This window comes from Ammospiza nelsoni, chromosome 7, assembly GCF_027579445.1.
Source record: "Ammospiza nelsoni isolate bAmmNel1 chromosome 7, bAmmNel1.pri, whole genome shotgun sequence".
Classification (NCBI taxonomy): Eukaryota; Metazoa; Chordata; class Aves; order Passeriformes; family Passerellidae; genus Ammospiza; species Ammospiza nelsoni.
Genome location: NC_080639.1, coordinates 19338624 through 19355551, shown reverse-complemented (window position 1 = coordinate 19355551; position 16928 = coordinate 19338624). Strand labels below are relative to the sequence as shown.

The 16928-nt window shown below is 44.4% G+C and overlaps 1 protein-coding gene across 1 annotated transcript; it reads left to right on the top strand.

The window, feature by feature from the left end:
• The first annotated feature begins 7063 nt into the window (after positions 1-7063).
• CDCA7 (cell division cycle associated 7) lies at positions 7064-16189 on the top strand. Its single transcript, XM_059476466.1, has 10 exons — positions 7064-7084; positions 8577-8696; positions 9081-9191; positions 10631-10882; positions 11263-11340; positions 12030-12221; positions 12654-12794; positions 13212-13361; positions 13943-14079; positions 14389-16189. The coding sequence occupies exons 1-10, from the start codon at positions 7064-7066 to the stop codon at positions 14417-14419; spliced, it is 1233 nt and encodes a 410-aa protein (XP_059332449.1). The 3' UTR covers positions 14420-16189.
• Positions 16190-16928: the final 739 nt, after the last annotated feature.

The window sequence follows — 16928 nt, the reverse complement described above, 5'->3', positions numbered from 1 at the left end:
GCAGGTCAGAGGCCAGAGGTGTGCTGCTGTGCTGTGAACCAGCTGGCATTCAAGTGCCTGTGAAACCCTGCTCGGCAGCACTGAATGTGAGACTCCCTGGAGCAAAAACACTGCCCTGGCCTGCAGACACGGGCTGCTTTTGTTTGCATGCAGCCAGGACAAGTCCCCGTTCAGCTGGGAGGGGAGAGTGCCATTTGTGCCTCTCCCAGCTCTGCCATGACTGAGCGACTGCCCCATGAGAACCTGCTGTCTTGCTGTGAAATGGGAATGGGTGGTTTTGGACATGGTTTACTTTTTAAAGAAAAAACTGGCTACTGCAGTTTTTCTCTATCTTATCTGCTCCCACGGATTATTTTCTAGCAGTTGGCCATGTATGACAGCATGCTGACCAGAATCTGGCAACTTGCTGAGCTGATTTACTGAGCAGAGGTTGCCTCACTGGGAACAACAGCCCCCAGCCATGGCACCCCTCACCTCTGTCCTGCTCTTTCGCTCGGCTGATGCTACTCAGGATCAAACCCCATGTATTTTAAGACTTTCTGTAACTTGCAGACTTGCTGCCAAGAACATTGGACTGTACATCAAATATATGCAATTGATTTTTTTGATTTTGCTAGAGAATGCACTTTGACATAGCAATAATAATGATAATTATTATTACTTTAGACTGGGAAAGATGGGCAGTGACTTATATAACTGTGGAAAAACCCCAAACTGAGAGACCTCCTGGCACCTCACGTCACTAAATGGAATCAAATAGCTGTGCTACCTCTGAAAATTACATCTGACAGAATTATTTTCTGTATATGTGTCCACCATAGAAAGGTTTTTACATAATATTCTTATTTAATGAATTGCCATGCCTAGAAGTTCAAGCCAGTTTGTTGCAAAAATTTAGAGGTTAGAGAGGAGAAGTCTATTAAGGCAATAACACTAATAAGGGTCTGCCAAGATCACGTTTGAGTGAATGTAAATACAGGGCATTTGAGATTAACAACTCAGAGGACAGAGGAATGGCGCCGGCCGGCAGTGTCCCCCTGGGAGGAAGGCGAGCTGGGGCTGCAGCGTGCAGCCCTTCCCTGCTGCACCTCCCGCGCTCCCAGAGCCCCGGCCCGGGGCCGGAGCCACCTCCGGGACACCTCTGGGACACCTCCGGGACAGGTCCCGGACACCTCCGGCGCTCTTTGGCAGGGGCCGGCGGGCGGAGACACGGACATGATGCAGTGTAGAATGCACAGTGTACCCGGGGCTCCTCACACACATTCCTTTCCCTGCCTTAGCAAGCAAGGTGAGGGCTCCCTGCAGCAAAAAAGGCATTTCCCTCATGCTGTGGAAAAATCCCAAGGGCTTGAAAAGTTGAGATGTGCCCTGGGGACCCCGGGCGCGCACTAGCGAGCCCCGAGGGAGGCTTTCTACTTGTTCCCCTCCCTCCCTCCCTCCCTCCCTGCTGAGGGAGCTGCCTGGGGAGGGAGATCCCTGGGGAGAAGGTTATGCCACCACCTCTCCTCTCACCCTCATCCTCTCCCAGCAGCCACAGCTTGCTGAAGGCTGCTGGAAGCAATGCAAATCAACACTTGCAAAAAGGCAGTGGCAAAGCTTATAGAAGAGGGCAAAAAACCAGACTACAGTAAGTATTTTGGTTACTTCCTGATAGCCTTCTGTTTCCCACAGCTATACATTTGTAGAATATTTTGTGAGTGATTTCTTTATGATGTGACTAAATGTAATTTGTGTTTTCAAAGGAAAATAAAAATCAAAGCCCAACAATGAAAGAGCTGGGATCTTGCACTTTTGAAAGTGGCTGCTGCATATCAAAACCAGCTACTTTTGATCAACATTTTTTGCTATGCATTTTGTGGAATGGCTACAGGGTAACCAAATGAGCATTGTAATTGCATTCCCATAATGTGCATCATAATGCTCTGGGCTCCAAATGATCTACTATACTTTTGGAATAACCATTAAGGTTTCTATCAAAAATGACCACATTTCAGCCATTCTCTTAGTGCACTGATAAATGTAGTATCAATTGCACTTTTTCTGACTCTGACTTGTATTATTCCTTTGGTTTTTCTTTTCTCATTCTTTCATTTTTTGTGGTCTTGCCAGTTTGTGTCAAAGAAACACGGTATCAGATAGGATTGGACATGACCACCTTCAATTCAACGTGCAGGATGCATTGGCACCCAGCCTTTACTAACAAGAAAATCACAGCAAAGCACAAGGAGATACAAACCTGTTAAATTAAAAGGAGAAAATCTATTTCTCCTTGGAGACAGAAAAAAGGAAAAAGATTCTAATTGCATTGTGGAGGTATTTTATGGAGCTGGTACAGTTGGTCTTACTAGAAACTGATTGTACATGTTATATATTTAAACTTATATTTACTTTACAAAATCTGATTCTGCCTATCAGAGCATAGTGTTGAAGTATTTACATCACAAAGGTATTCCATATAAATTCATGTACAGCAAACATGTAGAGATCTAGCTGTAATTAAATCTCCAAAAGTGGCTATCCTCCTTCTTCTGTGTAAGAACAAGTGTGTCCTTTCTGGATTGCAATCAATAGCAGGTTACCTGATTATACACCTTATTATGGCTTATACAGTAGTGTGAGCCACTGGAGGGTGACATGTGAACAAATAGATATGCTTGATCAGATCTTTTCCAGAAACACACCTTACAGGAGAGAAAAACAATTAGCGTGTGTTATAGGTTACTGATTTACAATTTACATCATAAATCAATGTCTGATTATTTTAATGCAAAATATTTTTAGCTTCATTTTATTGCACTAATGGTTTCAATAACACACTATAATTTTCTCAGACGAAGAGGTGATTGGACAGCTCTTACAGAAATTTTTAATTACTGTCATTAGTGGCTGCAATATTTTTTTTTCTATGGACCTAAGATATGTGTTACTGCATTGTACTGTGGGTACTCTGTGGCCACAAGAATCCAAACTCTCCCTTTCCTCCTAAATGTTTGCATCTGTAAACATATGTCACTGTGCAAGTCTCATCACATAAATACTAGCATCACACAAACATTAACTAATGTATTGACATGCTATTTTAGGCAGGTGTGGTGGTACATCCCCACCCTTGGGCCATACTGTGATTTCAGAAATACTCATTAAGCCTTGGCCTTGACAAGCACCACCTGGGCTAAGCTCTTGAGCTTATCAGAAGCACTGCCTGCTTGCAGGAGCTTATGCTTTCTAGCAGGGCTGTTTTTTAACGAACAGCCATGAAAACTGATTGTTCTTGCCTGAATAAAAACCCAAGTGGAACAAGATTTTTGTCACCACACTTTTAAAGAAAATTACCAAACCAAATTGTGTCCAGGATGGAAGATTACTATAACTAAAGCCAACTCTTTAGTGACCCTCTAAAGAGCAGTCCTGAGAGCCTTGGAGCCCTGCTGGGCTGCAGCAGGCTGCGAGCAGCACCTCCCCCTGAGTGGGGCCTCTCAGAGCCAACTCTCATGTTTCCATACCTGGGGCACCACTGCTGATCACCAACAGTGGAGCCTGGGCTACCCCCACTGCTCCAGACTCAACCCTTTGCCCATTGAGAAGATGCAGAGAGAAAGATGAGAAAGGCATCTGATGAGAGTGCTTTGATGAATTCAAAGCTAATTTTTCAAATGTATATACCTTGTATGTAGTCCATTGGGTCTGTGTGTGAGCATGCTATAGCAAATATACTATGAATGTTGCTCTCCTAGATTCTTAAGTACTTTAGATTTTTAAATTAGGCCTGTTACTGAGTTACTGTTGTGCTACAGTATATTCTATAAGAATCTTTTGTTAATTTGCTTACGTTAAGCTGTCCATTAAGTGTTGTTAAGTGCCATTAAAACTTTTAGGCCTAAGCCATTTTTCAAGTGTAGGGCTAAGTTTGGCAAGGAAGTCCATTCTGAACCTTGTGACTCAATGGGAGGGTCTCCCTTATTTTTTTTTTTATCCTTACTCTTTCTCAGCCTTACCCTTTTCCCATGTAGATAATTTTTGGTTGATTTTGGTTTTAGATTCATTTTAGACTTATGAAAAATTTTTCTCTGTGTTCTTTAACCATCTAGTAAGTAGTAGAGTGAACTTGCCAATGAACTTTGTCATGCTTTCACTTTTATATTAAACATACCTGATACCTTTGCCAGGGATTCTTTGAGTGTCCTAAAACACTCATTCACGACAGCAGATAAAAATGTATTACTTCAATTAAAAAAAAAAAAAAAAGGAGGGAAAGGAGCATAAAGAGTGTTGAGTGTAGTTAAGATAGGAAGTGTGTAGGAGAGCCAGGGACAGGGCAGCAGGAGTCCTGCCTCCAGAGAGAAAAGCTGTGTTACAATGCCAACAGCCGAAATCCGTGGGGTGACACAAAGGACAGCACTTGTCCTTTGTCCCAGCAGATCAAAGGTCACATCTATTGTTTCTGACAATGGAGCTGTTGTTGGAGGTCCATGTTCTTGCTGCTGCTTGAAGCTCCTAACATGTAAACAACTTTGCTTCCCCCCAGACAAATGCAGAAAATGTTGCATGCTCAATCTACTGCATGTGCCTCCATGATTCCAGCCTATTCCCCTAGCAGGTCTTCCAAGGGCTGCTACCACGTAGTCACAACTCATTTCAAAAACAGACAAGACCTTAACAGATTATTTTCTTGAAAACACCTGATAAAATACTCCAGATGATCACTGCTGACATGTGAGCTCTGAGGGAAGAGCTTGCTGGTAGCACTGGACAGGCTATGCAGGACCCTGACTGGGGGACTGAACAGGCAGAGATGTTTTCCTCCACTCACATTAGCCTTATTTAAGTGTGTCTGAAAATGCAGTATTCAGCTTTGCATGTCTTCAGCTACTGTTAATAGTAGTACTGAATAGATGTAGGACAGTGGTGCTGCCTATGTCTTGACAAACACAGAAAAACCTTTTCCATCATGGCAAACCAGTTGGTAAGTTTGTTGTGTCCATCCACCCAGGGCACCTGGGCCCTGCAGGGCAGAGCAGGAGCATGCAGGCCTTAAAGGTGAAAACAGGGGAAATCACAGTGTTGCAGGTCACAACAACCATCTCCTGAGTTACAGACCTTCATTTTCTGGTACCCTTGCTGTGTGCTGTAGGAAGGGAAGCCTCTGCGCTTCACATACATCCTATTTCTCTTTTCCCTGTCCTGAGCTCTTCTCCCCAGTCATCTGTAAAATATGTGAGCTGATATAGACAATTTTCAATAAAATAATTATTTTCCCCATATTAAAAAAAACCCTGACAATACAGTTCACAAAATGTCCTGTCTGGATTCCCCACAAAGTCTCTGCTCTGGCCTATTAATCTGAAAGCCATTTGACTACATATGTAGTTTGAAGATTTGAAAAATGCATTAAGCATTAAATGGACAAGTAACTGCAGTCTGAAGTTCTGCTTTAGCTAGTGCCATCAGCACTCCATAACATTTCATGTGATGCTCTTGAAAGCTGTGAAGGTTGGCTACTTCTCTAGTAAAATTCTGATAATTGTGATTCAAGATATTAAGGGCTTTTACTGTTCATAAACTGAATCTCTTCCTCCATGTAAGTAAACTAGTGTTTGTAGATTTCTTTTTCTGAAAGAAGTAAAAGTACATCAAAATTCAAAAACAAGCTGTCTTGTCTGGAAGCCAGGTGGGTGGCAATCCTCCACTAATGTGGATTTAGAGGAATGGAGTGTGGTCTGGTCTCTGGAGAACTGGTTTAGTTCATCTGCTTTTGTGTGTGCTGAGAAGCCAGCAGTGCAGGTAAGTGTGTAATTATGGGCTTATTTAAAATGGAGATTCTTTTACAGAACAGATTGCAGCACGTGCAGGAAGAATAATGCCCACAGAAAATAGAACACCTCCGTGAGGGCTCTTGTACCCTATTGTGCCGTGGGCTATTTACAGGCTTTGGCTCAGAGATGATTCCTGGTTTGCCTTACAGGGGCACAGGTTTGCACGGGCCGCGGCCGCCTCCCTCCTGCTGATTGCAGCGGGACCCGCTGCTGCCAGGGAGGCACCTGGAAATGCTGAGCTGCAACAGTTGCACTGGGGTCACCCTGCTCAAACCGCAGCGCAAACAGAGGATTATAGCAAACACCAGGGCCACAAATCCCGTACAGCTTCTTCAGGGCTTCTCCCGTTGCTACTACTGCTGCCAAACACCACGTAGCAGTTATTTTGCTGTGTTTAACGGCTGTACTTGATTTAATGTACTATTATACATGTTACCAAAAATGGTTTAAAATGACTGATCTATTTTCTCCTGGCCTGTCTTCAAATAGTATTGTGATTGCAGAGGGCAAGGCAGCCAACTTCTTTGTAAAATTCTGGTGAACTGCTGTTACTCGAGGAGCAGAAGCGTCACCCAGTCTCACTGCTGACGCTGATCCGTGGGGCCCTGGTGAGTGATCCCCCATTCTCCGGGGGGCTCCGGGCAGCCTGCGCACTGCGGGCTCGTACCACGCTGCTCGGCGGGCGCTGCTGGGTGCGGGCACTGCTGGGGGCAGCCAGCACACAGACCCTCGGCTTTATTTCGTGGAGAAGCCACACTGCCCTTGAAAACTGGCAGGTTTAGGGAGTTTATTTCAGTTTATTTTATTTGGCATATAAAAGTATTTCAAACAAAAAAAAAAAAAAAGGAGAGCTAGAAACAACGGAGGCTTCCCAGCTGGCCCTGGCTAGGCACGAGCGGCCCCGCTCCCCGCCCCCTTTCTGCAGCCGAGTCCCGCCACGTTCCGCCCGGGAGCTTTTCGCGCCACAGGGCCAGGCCCTTGCAGCTCCACAAAGCCTACACCGCGAATAGAAAAAGAAAAAGGGGACCTCCGCAGTGGTCCCTTCGGGGACATCGCGGGAGACCTGACGAGCTCCTTAGCAGAGGCGGGCGGGTGCAGGGGAGCCCACCGGGTGCCGGACCCCGCGGGGTGTGCGCTGCATCTGCCAGGACGCGGGCGGCAACGCGGGAAAGGCGCCGCCGGCCCCGCCCCCCGCGGTCCCTCCGCTTTGGCGCGAACCTTCAGTTCCAGCGCTCGCCGCCGCCGCCAGCATGGCCCCGCCGCGCCCGCAGGTGAGCGCTGCCCGCCGGGCTCGCTGTAAGGCCGCGGGAGAGGTCGCTGCTGCTGCGGAGAGGGGGGAGGCTGTGGTGCTCGCCTCCGCTCCCGTGGCGCTCCGGGGTCTTGCGAACCTGGGCAAGCCGGACTGAGCCGCGCTGCGGAAGGCCGGTGGGGTCGGGTGGGGGGGAGGGGGTCTTTAGTTTGGGCGCCCCAGGGAGAGCGACGTCGGGGGAGCCCCACGCCTCGGACCCGCAGCTCCGGGTCCCCTGCCCCGCCGCGGTGCTCGGGTCCCACGTGCACAGCGCTGCCCTTGCCCGCCTTACTGGAGTAGGGAACTCGGCGTGAGAGCCGCGCTCGGCGGGGACTGGCGGCCCGGAGCCATGCGCCCATCGCCCCCGCCTCGCCGAGGGCGCGGGGCGGTGTTGTGGGGAGCGGCCCCGCGCGGCGCGGACGGGCGGAAGGAGTACAGGGGTCGGCCCGGCCGCGTGTGTGCGGGGCGGCACCATTTTAGCGGGAGGCGGGAGCGGCGCTGGCCGGGACGGGCGCGTTTGCCGCCCCTGGCTAGCCCGGGGCACCCGGGCCGGGCTGCTCCGCGCCTGAGGCCCCCCGGGAGCGGCCGGACCGCGCACTGGCCCCGGCTGCCCGCCCTCGGCCGCGGCAGGCGGCACCAAAACCCGCCCCTTTTGTGTGTGTGGGGCGGCCGGGCCGCGCTTCGGTGCTTGGCGGAACTGTGGGGCGGAAAGCCGCGAGCAGAGCGGTGCTGAGGAGGGGACGGAGGGCTCCAGGTTGGCCCGGGCAGCTGCTGCTCAAGGCCCGTGTGCCCGGCGTTCGGCCCGGCCGGTGGGCCCGTGAAGCGCCCCCGCTCATAACCGGGCACCCCCTCAGTGTGGGTGCTGCCCCCCGGCCTCGCTGCCAGCCAGCCCCGGGGGATAAAATGGGTCACTGCCACTAGAAACATCTCCTGGGAGAGGAAAACCTGAAGCCCACAAAATAAAGTCTTCTAAATCAGTGGCAAAATGAACAAACCAGCAAGCTGCTTTGTGTAGAACGGTTGTTTCCAATCTGTGGGTAGGATTCTTTGGCCCTTCCTTAAGAGCTGCAGAGTATTTGGTGTTTGCCTCAAACTGCAAGTAATAAGTGAATCAAAGTAGATTTCTAGGTACTTTTCGTGTACTTGCGCTTTTTTTCATCACTGGCTGTGAGGACTGGAGAATAGCATGATTTATGTGCTTATTTCCACTTGCCTGTTTGCATTAAAAAAGCGTTCTTAAATACTGAATGAAATTTATCTGTAACAATGATCAGAACTGTATCAGAGTAAAAACTATTGTCACTCCTAACTTAGAGATTTATTTCAAAGCTGATGTTTGTTTTCTGACTTGCATTAAAGGTTGCTAAACACCCTAAAATGTTCAAAATTCCTAAGCTTCAGTACAAAGATATTCTTCAAAGGTACTGTGCTGCAGTAGGTCTCCTCTTAATGGTGTTGCTGTTGTCCTTTTGTAGCGTCGTTCAGCAAGGAGAAACTTCACAACCTTTCGAAATACGAAACTGATTCCCATGGAAACATCCTCATCCTCTGATGACAGTTGTGACAGTTTTGGTTCTGATAATTTTGCAAATACAGTAAGTACAGTACAAGAACAAATAAGATCATGTGTGCTGGACTAGTAAAGATTGCAAAAATGTGAAGCTAATAATGTAAGACTACTTGCTCTGCTTATGTTTTTGTATAGTAGTTATAAACCTGTGCTATATGCTGTCGTTTCATTTCACTCTTTACATGTGCTTTTAGGTGGTAATTGTTGGAAATAAATTAGCTGTCAATTCTGGCCTTTGATATGTTACCTAACCTGATGTACCTGGTAATTTACAGCTGTGGTTCTAAAACCCCTTGTGAAATGCCTTAACTTTTTTTTTCTTTATTAAAAAGCTATTTGCTTGTACTGCATGCATAAATGTATAAAAATTTCTGTACAACTTAAATTAAAGGATATTTTCTTTTTGTAGAAAAGCAAATTTAGGTCGGATATTAAAGAAGAACTGGCAAAAATATTTCATGAAGCCTCTGATGATGAATCTTTCTGTGGCTTTTCAGAAAATGAGGTTCAAGATGCATTGGTAAGACAGTTGATTTTTGTTTGCTACTATTTAAATTCTTACACATTCTTAATCGGAGAATAATGCCAGCTTCAGCTTGAAGTTCACTGTTTCAGAAGTAAGCATAATTTCATTTAGTAAACAGTCCAAGTCGCCAGAGTTTAGTTTTCTTTTTGTCTCCATGAAAAGCACTCAAGATATGGAGCTTTAAAAATCTTGCATATGTATTTTGAAATATCTCTTAAACCTGTCCTTGCTGGATGTTGCTCTGTTGGAGCCTAACATTACCAGTTTCCTCAGTATGAAATACTAGGCTAGCCCATGGACTCCAGCAAGCCTCAGAAAAATTCCTTTGTGTCTTGACATGCAGTGAGACCTCCACTCTGGCAGTGTGACAGGGAGCGCTGTGCATCTGTCAGCAGTAGAGAAATAGTCATAGGTGGTGAAATCTGCCTTCCTGCTTTTTTTTGACATCTGTTTTATTGCTTAAAAAGATCAGTAATAATTCTCTTCTGAATATCAATCAAGTTGATATTCAGAAGAGAAACTGAAGTAGTACCACATTTGGCAAAACCAGGTTTGTCATATTTCTCAGCATGTGCTGAAGTTGACTAGAAAAGGAAAATAGTTAATTGGAAGAAATTACATCTGAGTTAAAAACACAATCATTAAGAGAGTAAGTAGGAGACAAAGCTGGAATAGATAAATAGACAAAAAGTCAGTAACTACACATAATGCACAACCAGAGTCACATACCTGCTTAATAAAAACCCTGTGTAAATAAAAATGGCCATTTGATGTCCATTCTTACTGCTGATCAAAGTAAGACTGTCTTGTGTCTAAAAAGAAAAATCAAAGCCTATTGCATAATGAGCTTTTAACTAAATTATGTCCTCACTGAGCCATTGGTTCGTGGGAAATTTGTAAGCAAGACATCAGAATTTGAAGATCAGAAAATACTGGGATTTTATTCATAATTATTTCATTGGTTGGCTCTAGAAGGAAGTGTCCTTTTTTATCATTGATATGGTGAGATGACTGTTGTTGACAGCTTACAGAATTGGGTTTTACCTTGTGCAGACAACTGCAGAGTGGCTTTTTTTTCAGCCAAATGCTAGATGTAGCAAAATGGAGCCCTTTAAAGGCAGTTCTCTTTCTCATGCCATGCACACAAACTGGTTTTGCTATTAGACCTACAAGTGAGAGCTAAGACTGCTGCAACTGCTGCAAATACTGCACTCCATTTTCTGGTGTGTTTGGCCAACCATGTGGGTCTCCCTGAGGTTTTTTCTCCCTGTATCGTCTCTCCTTTCCTCCCACTCTAAAATACACTGGGACTAGGTGTCTGGATTTCAGCAAGGTAGCCTCTTAAACTACTCCAAGACAAAATGTTGTCCACTGTATTTAACTGCAGAGCAACTCCCCTGGATTTACATGCTTCCATTTTGGTTTGTTAACAGAAATTGGAATCAGATTCAGATGAGAATGATGCAAGTGCTGAAAGTGAGATCGATCAGAGAGGGCAGAAATGCTCTGTTCCTCTGAAAGTAGCCATGAAGTTTCCACCTCGACGATCAGAGAGGAGGAAGGGTGGCATGGAACCTGTTCCTGAAACACCAATGCCTGCTCTAGATTCAGACTCTGACACTGAAGAAAATGGTGCTATGTTTTTAGAAAAAAGAGCTTTAAACATAAAGGAAAACAAAGCAATGGCAAGTACTCTATGTCTTTGTGTGGACTGGCCCTTTCCCACCCCCCCTTTCGACTCTTGGGGGACCTCTGTTTAAATTCACTGCAATGGGAATTATGTGAATGCATTAAGATGAATTTGCATTCCTAAAATATAAATCTGATACTTAATATTTACTGGCATATGAAAATCCATAGGCTGCAAGCCTAATGACATAATAAGTTTTGAACATTTCCAAATTACTTGCAGTCACTAAAACATAAATAAGACATAAATGCAAAGAGTTGAAGAATGACTGCATTTCCTATAAGTAATTGTACTTTTAGCCAATTGCCCTAGTAGTCTGTAATAGCACATAAATACCCTTTTAAAGCTCTGCTTCATTTTTCTCTCTCTTGTTAGCTTGCAAAACTAATGGCTGAGTTGCAAAATGTTTCTGGTATCTTTGGTGGGAGAAAATCGTTGCCAGCTGTCAGTCATGTGAGTATAAACTTACTGGATTTGCATTCAGATTTCTAAGAGTCAAATTCTGACATTACAAAGCAGGATTCTCAATGTAAAAACATAATAAACTGTTCAAATCAAAGTCCAGTTAGAATTTTATTGCTTCCTAAAATGGGTATCCTCATTGTGTAATTCTCTTTTGATTTGCCATGGTACAAAGCAGAACAGATTAACTTATAAAGGTTCCACTGGCCTTCCTTTTACTTCCACAGGCCAGTAAAACCAAACTAGGTGCTGTGTAAATATGTGTTTATACAAAGACTGGAGATAAGGGAGGGTAGCTCAGACCTGAATATTCTGTGAGTTTGGAGCCTTGAAAAACACCTGGCATTTAGCCCAACTTTTAAGAAGGTTGGGTTGTGAATCAGCAGTGTAATGAATTTCACTGCTGATGTATTTGTAATTTGGGTGAAGATTAGAACACCGCTGAAAATCGCAGCTCCTCAAGACACGGCTTCTGCTGCTTTTGGCTCTTTCTCAGTGACTAGCAGAATCCCTGACATGAACTTGCTTAGGATCTTCTTACCTTTGGTTTTCTGACTGGGACAGGGATAGACATGTCTTTGGAAAAGATGAGAGGAAGGCATCTTTAGGGGGGAAATTCAATGTAGGGTCAGGAGCTATCTGTGTTTTCATCTGTTTAATTAGGGGCTTTTAAACATTAGCAGGGACCAAAGCGACTTCCAAGGCGTTCACTGCCCAAATGTGCCTTGAGGAGGAACCCAGACCGGAGTTCTCGGCCTCACACAAGGTCCAGGTCCTTGATTGAAGGCCCTCCTACTGTTGTACCAGAAGAGGAAGAAGATGACCCATACATCTTGGTGAGAAGAAGAAAGATGTCTGATGAATACCTGGAGGTATGATGAAGATCTAGTTCTCTTGTTGAAGGTTGTGAGGGTGGTTTTGTATGAAGGTTTCCCTTCAAGAAAATAGCGATTCATAGAGAGTTGATGAGGTTTATCAGTATGCCATGGCCTTAAGAAGAATTAAAAAAAAAAAGGCCATTTTATATGTGCTCTCCATTTCCTCTTCCTTGTCCTTGAAAAACCACTTCCTCTTGCACCCCAGCAGGAGTGAAGCAGGATCAGTAGCACCACTGCACCCTGAGGGGGACAGATCAAGTAAAGGTGCTAAAGCTGCATCCATATCATTCATTGGTACAAAGTTCTGTTATGTCTTGGTTAAATATATGATAGGTGTTTGAGACTTCAGCATTGCTGTGAAGATCTTTGCTTTTGTAGAGTTTTTGCTGAAACTAGTAGTGCAAGTATTGTGTCTTTGCTATTCAGCATGAAGCCCGTACTCCCAGGAGGGGTCACCGTGGTGCCATGGCTTTTCCACATGTCGTGCGCCCAGTTGAGGACATAACAGCAGAGGAGCTGGATAACATCTGTGGATCTGCAAGTGAAAAAGTATATAACAGGGCCTTGGTAAGTATATTCCAGCTTTGTGAAATGTGTACTTAGCAAAGTAATTTTTTTTGTTATTCTGTGTTTGTGTTTTAGCATCAAATAGGGTACACTGCCTATTTGATAGGCATAGAGAGGATGTAATTTTTGGGAGAAATATGTCTGAGATCTTGAAGTGTCCCTTCTTATTTTTGCCTGAACTTGTAGAATGGCCCTTACCAAGCCAATTAGCTTGGTTTCGTGCTGGAACAACTGTAATACCTAAGTGATTACCAGACACTGAAGATGCAGTGTCAAAACAATCTGGGTTCAAACTTGCAAGGTGGCTTTCTGTTTTGGGATAAGCACTGCTAGCTGCCAAAGAGATTTTGTTCAATGCTTTTTTCCCCCTATCTAAAATGCCATCTTGAATGTCTCGTTTGTTTTTTTGTGTTCTAGGGATCCACCTGCCATCAGTGCCGCCAGAAAACCATAGACACCAAGACCAATTGTCGTAACCCTGAGTGCGTGGGAGTGCGGGGCCAGTTCTGCGGGCCCTGCCTGCGCAACAGATACGGGGAGGATGTCAGAGCAGCGCTGCTGGACCCGGTAGGACATGCTCAGTGCTGGCTTTTGGGGCTTGACTTCCACAGACAGGGCTGTTGGTCACTGGCAGCAGTGGTTTTAACAACTGCTTACAGTGCTGTAGTACATCATGCACTACATCATGTGTGATTCACCCTGAATCACACAACTGTGTTGTGTAGAACTTGTTGTATTTACTACTTCTGTAGTTTTAGTTGCAGGAGTAAAGTATGAGAACAGAGCAGCAGCCAAAATATTCTTGTGTTTGAGTATCAAAATAGTGTTCTCTTTATCTCTGCATTAGTGCTTAATGCCCTAGGGAAAAGAACTGTATTGTGGACAAAGTGCTGCTGCTGTGGGCTGTGATGTAGGAGTTAAAACAGAGTGGAATACTTCCTGTGGTTATGTGCAAGGCAGGCAATGGAGAGCTTAATCCTCTGCAGACTGAGGAATTTGTACTCTTGTACTGGTTTAGACACCTTTATGCAGTGCTGATGTTCACTGCAGAACTCGGTGTGGAGCAGGGCATTCTCCTAAGTGAGTATGAGTTAATCTGGCATAGCATCTCAGCTAAAAGGGCTTCTTGTTGTCTCTCCTCTGTGTAGACATGGAGGTGCCCCCCATGTCGTGGAATCTGCAACTGTAGCTTCTGCAGACAGCGAGATGGCCGATGTGCCACCGGTGTCCTGGTCTATCTGGCCAAGTACCACGGCTTTGACAATGTCCATGCCTACTTAAAGAGGTGAGTGTGCCATTGTGTCAGTGATATGGTTGCATTAAGTGGGATAAGCATCTCAAAAGTGGGAGGGAAAAGATGTACACATCCTAGTTCGTCAGGTAAATCTCAAGATTACTCTGTGTTGCCTCCAGAATCTGAGATTTTGCCCTATGATTTTTCTGATAACACTGAATTTTACCTGAAACGAGTGATATATTCACTCTGCCTTTTAGCTCTCAACCTCAGTATGTATTGTCAGGGCTTCCACTAATTGGTTCAAAGAGTTTTCAGTGTTTTGCTGCAAGCTGACTCATGTTTTTACTTGCCTTTCAGTCTGAAACAAGAACTTGGAATGGAAGACTGAAGCTGTGACAGCCTTTAAATTACATATGCTTTCACCAACATAATATTATTGCCTGCAGTGAATTGTTTAATCAAATGAGATTACAAAGTGCCTTCTCTGCTTCCCTTTCCTTTTGGGTAAAAAAGGATAAAAACCTTTCATTTATTTCATTATAAATCATACTTGGGAAAGCTGTTTAGTGCAGGTCTTCACCCACAGGCCATCGTTTTATCTTCAGACAACTTTGCAAATCAGATAGGATCAATCCTTTTATTCATGATAGTAACTTCTTTTTTTTCTTCCTGAAAGGAGATGGGGCTTTAAGCCATCAGTTTCACTCATGCAGCAATCTATGCTGGTGCATGCTCCAAAATTGGTTACAGAAAGATTGAGATGTTCTGAAAACTTGGGGTGGTTTTCTCCACAGAACAAAGCACCCAACTTCTGCAATACAGCCACTTCATGATCAAATGGAATTGTAGAATCCTCTGAAGCAACAGCCATGTTCTTAAGTTCAAAAAGGAAGCTCTGTAAGTTGCAGCTGAGCAGTCTCCAAGCACTAGTATTTGGTTTTATAGAGTACTAAAAGTTCACACTGGCCATTTCAAGGGAGATTGTATGAATTAAAAAATGCAGTAGATGCTGTTTGATGTGGCATTTTGTGTGGCCAGATGAAAGAAGGTCACTGCTGAAAGTTTCCACAGCACTAGCATTGCCTGCTGGTGACAGTGATGGGAATGTACTGGTATACATTGTGTAGTGACCACTGTCTAAAACAGAATGTTCCATGTGGTAAACTACTGTTTTGGTGGACTCTCTTTTCCCTGTTCCTGCTGCAGAACTGCTTTGCAGACTCAGCAGTGGTCCTGGGGAAGAGGGATACCTCCAGGCCAGGGCTTGGTCAAGTAGAGGGGTGACAGTTCGTGTGGCTGTTGGCCATCTTTGAGTGGATGAAAGGTGGTAACTTGTTTAGTTTGGTTATCAGGAAAACAGGCAATGAATGTCTCTGTATCTGGCTCTTTGTGATTGTGGAAGGTTCTTTCACATGACATTTGTGAAATGTAAGTACAGCAGAAACAGAGCTGAAGAATTCTGATATGCTGAGCACATAGGGGTCTCCTGTACTCTGTTGTGAAAAAGAAGGTGCCATGAAAGTTGCATCCAGAGAACCATAAAGTGTGTAAATGTGCTTAGTTTTGTTATGGAAACTACTGTGTAAGCTTTGTGTAAGATTTAGAATGTAATGCTATAAATAATGTACAGTTGAGCAGTAGAAGAATCACCATGGGTTTAACTTCTGTGCCTGTGCAGTATTTGCACTGTGTGTATACAAAATGATCCACAGTTCGTACCTTTCTGGGAATTGCATCAGTGTTTGTGGGAGGGGAGGAGAGAGGAATTTAGAAACAACAGATATTTATGTCTCAGACTTGCAGTTCTGTTTCATAAATCATCTCTCCTATTGAAAATCTCTTGTCCTCTCTTTGTCTGTTTTTATAGTGTGAATAGCTGTGCAATCTGAGGTGTGGAGAGTGCTCTTCCCTCTAGGTACATTTTGTGAAGAAGGAACTCATTTTAGAAATACATGTTCTGACAGATAAAAGTGGTTGGGTTTTTTTTTTCCTCCTAATTGCTTGGCTTGCCTTCTGATTGCTAGAGTGTGAAAGTACTGTGCTAAAAGCAGACCCTTGTGTTATATTACAGAGACTGCTGTATTTAGATTTCCTCAGATCTACACTGTTCTGTACAAAATTCTTTATTTTGAAAATAAAAATTTTCAATTTTAGAATATTTTTGTCTCTGAACTGGATTTAAAAAGCCTGTTAGAGCTGTACTTCTCTTTTACCACTTTCAGGTGAACTTATACTGCAAAGTAAAGGATTTGGTTGCTCCCATCATACCTGGGGGATCAGTGGGACTCTGCCATCTTATTGTCTCTGGCTCTGTGTTCCTGAATCAGGCTTGCTCTGATATTCGTGCTGCTTGGAGTGAATTGTTCAGTACCTGGTGACTAAATGGTGATGGTCAGAATACAGAGTGCTTAGTTAGTTCAGGCTTAACAGAGGCTCTAGGTTGATGTGCTGTGTGCTTTACTCTTCTGCTTTTTCTCTACTTGTTTTTAAACCAGATGTCTACATCCTGAGTTGACAAGGATGAGCATCAAATTTTGGACATGAGTTGGAGTAATGTGTGTGCCATTTAAATTTATTTATTTATTTATTTATTCTTTTACAAACAAGCTCTTAAGTAGCCTCTCAGGAGCTCTTTTCTGGAGCAGAGAATTACCTGAGGGGCCTTGATTGCATGCTGATAGTGGAGACACTTGTGCTGCTTTTGTGCCCTGGGTCTAGACAGGGGTTGCATGAGGCTGTGGCAGAAGGTTACACAAAAAGCTGTAACCTTCTGTAGGGAGAGGAAATAGGAAAGAAGTGATCCAGCAGAGTGACTGTCCCAGATACTCTTTACTGGTTAAATCCTCACCTGTTACTCTCACCTAAAAGCTGTCTTTAGATGTGCCTGTCATCACACT